We start from the raw sequence: 9169 nt of genomic DNA on the forward strand, positions 1-9169 counted from the left end.
ATGAATGAATGAGAAGCAAGGAGAGGATGAGAGAAGAAGAGAGTAGAGAATATCGGGGAGGAGAGGGAGGAAAGAAGAGAAGGGGAGGAGAGGAGAAGGGAGAGGGAGGAGAGGAAAGAGGAGAGGGAAGGGGAAAGGAGTAGAAGAGGTAAGAAAAAGAGAAGAGAAAATGAGGATAGAAGCGGAGGGGAGAAGAGGGCTGAGGGGTGGAGGAGGGAGAGGGGAGAAGATAGGAGAGGAGATGAGGCGAAGTGAATAGAGGAGGAGAGAGGAAAGAAGAGGAGAAGGGAGAGAAGAAGAAAGGAGAGTCTAGGAGAGGAGAGGGAAGGGGAGAGGAGGAAAGGAGGCAAGGATAAGAAGAGAAAGGAGAGGAGAGGGAAATGAAGAGGAGAGGAGAGAAGAGGGGTGGAGAAGAAATTCAATTCAATTCAATCGTATTTATTGAGCACTTATTGTGTGGAGAACACTGTACTAAGCTCTTGGGAAAGTATAACACTACAATAAACAGACACATTCCCTGCCCACAACAAGCTTCCAGCCTAGAAGGAAGGGGAGAGACTTATATTAATATAAATAAATAAATTATAGATATGAGCATAAGCGCTGGGGGCTGGGAGAAGGGAAACATAAAGGGAACAACTCAGGGCAACGCAGAAGGGACTAGGAGAAGAGGAAAGGGGGTGCTTATTCAAGGAAGGCCTCTTAGAGGAGATGTGCCTTCAATAAGGCTTTCAACCAAGGGAGATTAATTCTCTGTTGGATTTGAGGAAGGAGGGTGTTTCAGCCCAGAGGCAGCATGTGGGCTAGCAGCTGGCAGCGAGACAGGCGAAATCAAGGCACAGTGAGAAGGTTAGCACTAATGGAGTGAAGTGTGTGGGCTGGGTGGTGGTAGGAGAGTAGCAAGGTGAGGTAGGAGGGGCAGGGTGATTTAGTGCTTTAAAGGCAATGGTGAGGAGATTTTGTTTGATGTGGAGGTAGATGGGCAACCATTGGTGTTCTTTGAGGAGTGAGGCGGCGTATCCTGAATGTTTTCATAGAACAATGACCCGGTGAGCGGAGTAAAATAAGGACTGGAGTGGGGAAAGACAGGAGGATGGGAGGTCAGCAAGGAGGCTGAAGCAGTAATCCAGGCAGGATAGAATAACTGATTGTATTAATCAATCAATCAATCAATCAATCAATCAATCGTATTTTTTGAGCGCTTACTGTGTGCAGAGCACTGTACTAAACGCTTGGGAAGTACAAGCTGGCAACATACAGAGACAGTCCCTACCCAACAGTGGGGTCACAGTCTAGAAGGGGGAGACAGAGAACAAAACCAAACATACTAACAAAATAAAATAAATAGAATAGATAGGTACTATTAAAATAAATAAATAAATAGAGTAATAAATATGTACAAACATATATACACATATACAGGTGCTGTGGGGAAGGGAAGGAGGTAAGATGCGGGGGATGGAGAGGGGGACGAGGGGGAGAGAAAGGAAGGGGCTCAGTCTGGGAAGGCCTCTTGGAGGAGATGAGCTCTCAGTAGGGCCTTGAAGGGAGGAAGAGAGCTAGCTTGGCGGATGGGCAGAGGGAGGGCATTCCAGGCCCGGGGGAGGACGTGGGCCGGGGGTCGATGGCGGGACAGGAGGGCAGCGTAGGTGCGAATGAGGTTGTCGTTAATGTAACTTGGTGATAACAAGGGCCTTTGTCCCGGGGTGGGGGTGGGAGAGTCATTCAGGACCGGACCGGGAAGGGGGGTTGGGGGGAACTATAAGGAAGGTCGCTTAAGTTGGGGGGGTGGAAGCAGGGGGCGTCTATGGCGGCGCTCGGAGGAGAGGAGCCTTCCGGGCGCAGCGGGGGCCACGAGGTGTGATGGTGGGCGGGCGGGCCTCTCGGGAACGGAGTCCCGGGCGTCTATGGCGGGCCTCTCTGGCACTCTGAGGAGAGGATCCCTCCGGGAGCGGCGGGGTCCATGCGGTGTGATGGCGGGCGGGCGGGCGTCTCGGGAACGGAGTCCCGGGCGTCTATGGCGGCGCTCTGAGGAGAGGGTCCTTCCGGGAGCAGCGGGGGCCACGCGGTGTGATGGCGGGCGGGCCATTAATGTGGTAGCAGTTTGGCTGGAGAGGAAAGGGTAGCTTTTAGTGATGTTTTGAAGGTGGGACCGACAGGATTTAGTGATGGATTGAATATGTGGGTTGAGTGAGAGAGATCAGTCAAGGATAACACTAAGGATAACATACGCTTGTGAGACAGGAAGGATGGTGGTGCCATCTACAGTGATGGCAAAGAGGGGGAGGACAGGGTTTTGGTGGGAAGAAAAGTAGTGCTGTTATAGACATGTTAAGCTTGAGGGGATGGGAGGACCGCCAAGGAGAGATGTCTTGAAGGCAAGCAGAAATGTGAGACTGCAGAAAGGGAGAGAGATCAGAGCTGGAGATGTAGATTTGGGTATCATTTGCATAGAGCTGTTGGTTGAAGACATGAGAGAGAATTGGTTTTTCAAGGGAGTGGGTGTAGACGGAGAACAGAAGGGGTCCCAGAACTGAATCTTGAGGGACCTCTACAGTAATGGAGTGGGAGGCAGAAGAGGGGCCCACAAAGGAGACTGAGAATGAATGGCCAGAGAGATAAGTGGAGAACCAAGAGAGAATAGAGTCAGTGAAATCAAGGTTGGGTAAACATTTCCAGGAGAAGGGGATGGTCCACAGCGTCGAAGGCACCTAGAGGTAGAGGAGGATTAGAATGGAGTAGTGGACGTTGGACTTGTCAACAAGGAGTTAATTGGTGACTTTTGAGAGGGAGGTTTCTGTGGAGTGAAGGGGACAGAAGGCAGCGAAGGAAGGGAAGAAGAGGGGAGAGAAGTAGAGGAGGTAAAGAGAAGAGGGGAAAGAAGGTAGAAGACGGGAGAAGAGATGAGATGAAAGAGTGTGTAGGAAAGAATGAGGATGCAAAAAAGAAAAGAGAAAGATACAAGATTCAACACTTTTCTACATACACTTCTATTTTATGAATATTTTATCTATCTATTAATCTAAGTACGTCAGCTGTTTACTCCTGAAGTCTCTTTGGGGGCAGCGTCCCACTTTATCCTTTTTTTTTTGTCCAGCTTTCACTGCCGTGAATTATTTTTGTCTGTGCATCTTCTCTGTTACATGGTAAATTCCTTCAGGGCAGGAAATGTGTATTTTGCTTCTGCTGTACTATCTCAAGTGTTTATTTCAGTGACTAGCCCTCAATAGGCACACAGTAAATCATCATCATCAATGGTGTTTATTGAGCAGTTACTGCATGCAGAGCACTGTATTAAGTGCCTCAGAGATTACATTACAACGGAGTTGGTAGACGCGCCAAGGTGGGACAGACAGGTGGCGATGACTTTGGGTCGACCTTCTACAGTTAGCATCTTCAAGACGACTGAGAAGATGCAGGTATAAGAAACATCAATGCCCAGAAAGCACCAGAAGTCTAGAACAATACCCTTGATGATGGGCGCAACCTTTCTGAGAGTGCCTTGAGAGCAGTATATGAGGAACAACTGAGGAATGTCGCAGAAGAACAGATGGATGTGATTGGACCCACAGAAGGAGAGAGAAAAGGTGCTGGCTATGTGTATCACTGTGGTCAGGCTCCCGAAGAGCCATGAGGCAACGGCCATCTTTCCACAGGCCCATCGGTCCATGATGACATCATAGCACAGGGAGTGACTGATGGCCACATAGTGGTCGAAGGACATCTCTGTGAAGAGAAACATCTCTGCAGGCAAAGGGAAAAGCAAAAGGAAGACTTGAAAGAGGCAGCCTAAGAGAAATATGGATTTCGTGTCAGCCAACAGGTTGATGATGGATTTGGGGATGGTGGCTGAGATGATGGTGAGGTCGAGGACGGACAGGTTCCTGAGGAAGAGGTACATGGGATTGTGGAGGCACCGGTCAAGGGCCGTAACGGCGACGATGAGGAGATTTCCCCCCAGGACCTCCAGATAGACCGGGAGGAACAGTGCGGTGTGGACAAGCTGCAGCTCCCGGACCTCGGAGAACCCCAGGTCGAGGAATTCCATCACTGTATTGTGATTGCTCATTTCCTTGGAGATCTGAATCTCTTCCTGAAGAAGAAAAGAAAGCAGAAGTGTGGATCAACTCTTGAGCATCAAGTGCTCCCAGTGGCAGATTTACTTTTTATGACATTTGTTAGGCAATTGATATGTGTCAAACACTGTTCTAAACACTAGGGAAGATACAAGTTAATCAGGTCAGATACAATCCCTGTTCCACATTGGGCTCACGGTCTAAGTAGGAGGGAGGACAGGTATTGAATGCCCATTTTACAGTTGAGAAAACTGAGGCACCTAAAAGTGAAGTGATTTGCCCAAGGTTATAAAGCAAACAAGTGGCCAAGCTAGGATTAGAACCCAGGTCCTCTGGCTCCCAGGCCCAGGCTCTTTCCCAGGCTCCCAGACCTCACTGCTTCTCAAAAGCTACTTAAAAGAAGTCTCTGAGCATCAAAGCTCTGTTCATCCTAAAACAGCTACAGTAGATGGACGATATGAGGAGAATGGAGAATAGCAGAATATCCAAAGAGTTGCCAGGTGGAAAGTCAAAATTGAGAAACTGAGAACAAGGAGGGCAAAAGAAGTGTTTTAAGGACACGGTAAAACCAAACTTCAGACAATATTGCATCCCAACTGAAAACTGGGAGTCTGATTCTGAAGATAGAACAGAATCTTGCAATCAAGAAAGGAGTTGCTCCCTTCAAACCAAAGCTCTATAAGGCATGAGAGACAAGGATGCAAATGAGAAAACGGTGCCAGGCACTGCAAGCACTAAGCATGACAACACATTCAGGGAAAGTCTTTTTGTGTGTACAGTGTGGACTGTGGATTTTACATTTGTCCTTTTCAGTTAAATGAACACTCGTAGATAAATCTTACCATCCATGGTGCCTGCATTTAAGGAGGTAACAAGCAGTGATAGAAGATAGTAGTAGTAGCAGTAATAATTATAATGATATTCCTTAAACACTTCCTATGTGCCAAGCACTGGTACACCGTAGGATAAATAATAAAAATAGTGATAATGGTATTTGTTAAGCACTTACTATATGCAAAACACTATTCTAAGCGCTGGGGGGATACAAGGTGATTAAGTTGTCCCACATGGGGCTCACATTCTAAGTAGGAGGGAGACCACGTATTGTATCCCCGTTTTGCAGATGAGGGAACTGAAGCACAGGGAAATTGAGTGACTAACCAAGCAGGATAGTGGCAGAACCAGGTCCTCTCACTTACAGGCCCATGCTTGTTCCATGAGACCACACTGCGTTGTCGTAGTAGTAATGGTCTTTATTCAGCTCTAATCTTGGATCCCCCCTCTCACGATCACACCTGGAGAGTTTCCAGTATTCTATTAGTCTCAGCTATGGGAAGGAGAGTCAAGCAGAGACCTACCCGTTTCATTGCTAGCTTGGGCAGTGTCTAGCGAGTAAAAGGCAATCTGCTACAAGTCACAACTCACCTGTGCTGGGCAGCAGCGACATGAGAGAGAGAGTCGAAGGTGGAGACTCAGGTTTACTGCATGGAAGAAGACAATGGTAAACCACTTCCATATTTTTATCAAGAAAACTGTATGAATACACTCACAGAATAATTGCAGATGGAGAGTGGGGCATTCTGGGAGAGATGTGTCCATGGAGTCACTTTGGGTCAGAGACAGCACAAGAAGAGACAAGACGATATTGGTTCTGCCACTTGTCGGCTGCGTGACCTTGAGCAAGTCATTTACTTTCTCTGGGCCTCAGTGACCTCATCTGTAAAATAGGGATTAAGACCGTGATCCCCAAATTTGACATGGATCGTGTCTAACACGAAGTTAACATGGTTAACTTCTATCTACTCCAGCGCTAAATCCAGTGCCTGGAACATAGTAAGCACTTAACAAATACCATTGAAAAACCGACACTATTTTTAATACACAATACTACTTGCAATTCACGTTACTAAAGCCCTAGAAAAAGTGCAACAAACACATATGATGTGTTCCCTGCCCACAAGCAACTTACAGTCAAATAGGGTAAGAGTCAAGTATCGACCTTCCCTGTTAGTTGATTGATGGAAAAGAGTGTTGTGGAAACTACCTGCTTCTTGTCTATCCATATCTTGAAAGAACCTTTAGAAAAGGGATGCCAAATGCAGAGGTGCAATGCAAAAGCAGTTGGAGGAGAGGGAATGATTCCTTCTGGGGCTGACCTACTGAACCGGAGAAACGAGGATATCAAAGAGGGATATTCGGAGTCACTCTGATAAATCCAGTACCATAAAACCACCATCTCCCCTCAAATGGACTATTAACAAGTGTGGTACTCTTTAAGTGCTCATTTTGTGCCAAGCACAATACTAAGCACTCGGGTGGATACCTGCAAATCGGGGTGAATACCATCCCTGTCCAACATGGGGCTCACAGTCTCAATCCCCGTTTTACAGATGAGTTAACTGAGGCACGGAGAAGTGAAGTGACTTGCCCAAGGCCACACAGCAGACAAGTGGAAGAGCCAGGAATAGAACCCATGACCTGACGCCCATGCCTGTGCTCTATCCACTATGCCCTGCTGCTTCAATTAGTTGTGTTCCATCTGGATGGAGAGGGTCACACATTGGGAGGATCACATTTACTGGTGGGTAGGATGCCACCTGCATGCCAACGTCTTTTCCTGCCCATCTGGATGCTGTGTTGACATAGACGTGGCTTTCTTCCAGTCCAGATGGAGATCGTGGCAACGTTAGTGAGAAAATAACTCCCTTTATCTCTCCTGGCATTCTCCCATGAGGCCAAGTCACCTGCCCTGGAAAACAATCTTTGAAGTCCCATTCAAAGGGAGAGTTGGCAAATTTCCAGGGGGTAGGGAGGCAACGGGAAATAGTGGGAATCAGGAGACCTGGGTTCTAGTCCCAGCTCTATCCTCCACCTCTCCCTCTGGAAGGCTTCACCATTTCTACATCTTGGTGGTCTGAAATATCTCAAGGACACAACCGCTTTTACCTACCCTAAAGTGTTATCATAATGAAAACAAAAACAGCAGTAATAATCATATTTAACCCTTACTATGTGCCATGCCCTGTGGTGGATACTGAAAAACTCAGATTGCACACAATCATTTAATCAATCAATATTACTTATTGAGTGTTTAATGTGTACAGAGCATTCAGCTAATCTATCGGTGGTATTTATTGAGCACTTACTATGTCAGTCAATTAATCAGTGGCATTTATTATGTGTGTGGGCTGGGTTATAGTAGCAGTAGGGGAGTCTAGCACTTTGGAGGCAAAAAGGACGATACCACTGCAGTATAATGAATATGGGAGTCCTTGGTGGAGGTACCCAGGGTAATCACCCCTGTATTCTAACGGTTGACCCCTTTGCTCCACCCAACCCCATGAAAGTAAGCTTCAGTGGTGGAGAGTCAAAATGAATTAATGACCTGGGAGACAAATCAATTAATCATATTTACTGGGCACTTACCATGGACAAGGAGAGCAAGTGAATGAGACTGGGGTCAGTGTTTAATGATAGAAGGGAGCGGGCCCAAAGAGAAAGTAATAGTAGTAGTAAGCAGCAGCATGGCCTGGTGAATAGAGCATGAGCCTGAGCATGAGAGTCAGAAGGGCATGGGTTCTAATCCTGATTCTGCACTTGTCTGTTGTGTGACTTTGGGCAAATCACTTAACTTCTCTGTGCCTCATTCCCTCATCTATAAAGTGGGGGTTAAGACCGTGGGACAGGGACTGTGTCCAACCCGATTATATTGTATCTAACCTCGTGCTCAGAACAGTGCCGGGACCATACTAAGCACTTAAGAAATACTATAAGTATTAATAGTAGCAACAGCAGTGGTTGTAATAGTAGTAATAGCATTTACTGAATGTTATTTGGTATGTTCCAATTATGTGCTAGGCACTGCACTAAGCACTGGGGTAGATAGAAGATAATCAGTGTGGATACAGTCCATGTCCCAGAAGGGGCTCACAGTCCTAATCCCCATTTTAAAGAAGAGGTAATTGGGTCTAGTTAGTGGGTAACTGGGTCTAGTGGAAAGATCCCAGGCCTGGGAGTCAGTGGACCTGGATTCTAATTCCGGCTCCACCTCTTTTCAGTCAGCAAGTGAATCAGTCAGTCAATTGTATTGAGAGCTTACTGCATGCAAAGCACTGTTTAAGAACTTGGAAGAGTACAGTACAACAGATTCATTCCCTGCCCACAACGAACTTATAGTCTGTGTGATCTTGGGTAAATTATTTAATTTCTTTGTGCCTCAGTTACCTCACCTGCCAAATGAGGATTAAGGCTGTGAGCCCTATTTGGGACGTAGACTGTGTCAAACCTGATTTGCTTGTATCTACCCCATTGCTGAGTACAGTTCCTGGCACAGAGTAAGGAATGAAGTGTGATGATAACAAATGATGAAAATGTGCATGCATTTTGCCTTTGGGGATAGTCTAATTCAAATGGGAGTTGTGCAGAGATTTCCATCTTGTGCAAAATTTCCCCTTTAAGAATTTTCCCACTGTGACCTTCATGTCCCTGTTCCACAGTCTGTAGATGAGGGGCTTCAGGGTAGGGGGAACCACCATGTAGAAAATAGATACCAGAAGGTCCGTAACTGAGGGGGAGCCCGAGGGTGATTTGAGGTAGGCAAAGAACACCGTGGAGAGGAAAATGATGATGACGATGAGGTAGGGCAGGCAGGTGGAGAAGGCTTTGGTCCAGCCTTCTGTGGCCGGCATCCTCAGCACGGTCACCATGCTATGGACATAGGAGACAGCAATTCATTCATTCATTCAATCGTATTTATTGAGCACTTAATGTGTGCAGAGAACTGTACTAAGCGCTTGGGAAGTACACGTCGGCAACATATTGAAATGATCCCTACGCAACAGCGGGCTCAAAGTCTAGAGGGGGAGACAGACAACGAAATATATAAACAGGTGTCAAAATCGTCAGAACAAATAGAATTAAAGCTAAATGCACATCATTAACAAAATAAATAGAATTGTAAATATGTACAAGTAAAATAAATAGAGTTATAACTCTGTACAAATATATACAAGTGATGTGGGGAGGGGAAGGAGATAGGGCGGGGGGATGGGGAGGAGGAGAGTTAAAAGGGGGCTCAGTCTGGGAAGGCCTCC

General features: G+C 46.6%; 1 protein-coding gene across 1 annotated transcript; it reads right to left on the bottom strand.

Annotated features, from left to right (window-relative positions):
• Nucleotides 1-3310: 3310 nt before the first annotated feature.
• On the bottom strand, nt 3311-4069 carry LOC119921280 (olfactory receptor 14A16-like). Its single transcript, XM_038741588.1, has one exon. It carries the CDS (start codon nt 4067-4069, stop codon nt 3311-3313), a length of 759 nt encoding a protein of 252 aa, XP_038597516.1.
• Nucleotides 4070-9169: the final 5100 nt, after the last annotated feature.

The sequence above is a fragment of the Tachyglossus aculeatus genome, assembly GCF_015852505.1.
Source record: "Tachyglossus aculeatus isolate mTacAcu1 chromosome 12 unlocalized genomic scaffold, mTacAcu1.pri SUPER_6_unloc_2, whole genome shotgun sequence".
NCBI classification, from domain to species: Eukaryota; Metazoa; Chordata; class Mammalia; order Monotremata; family Tachyglossidae; genus Tachyglossus; species Tachyglossus aculeatus.

Coding starts and splice junctions, on each gene's coding strand:
- LOC119921280 (XM_038741588.1), bottom strand. CDS start 4,069: ATGAGCAATCACAATACAGTGATGGAATTCCTCGACCTGGGGTTCTCC.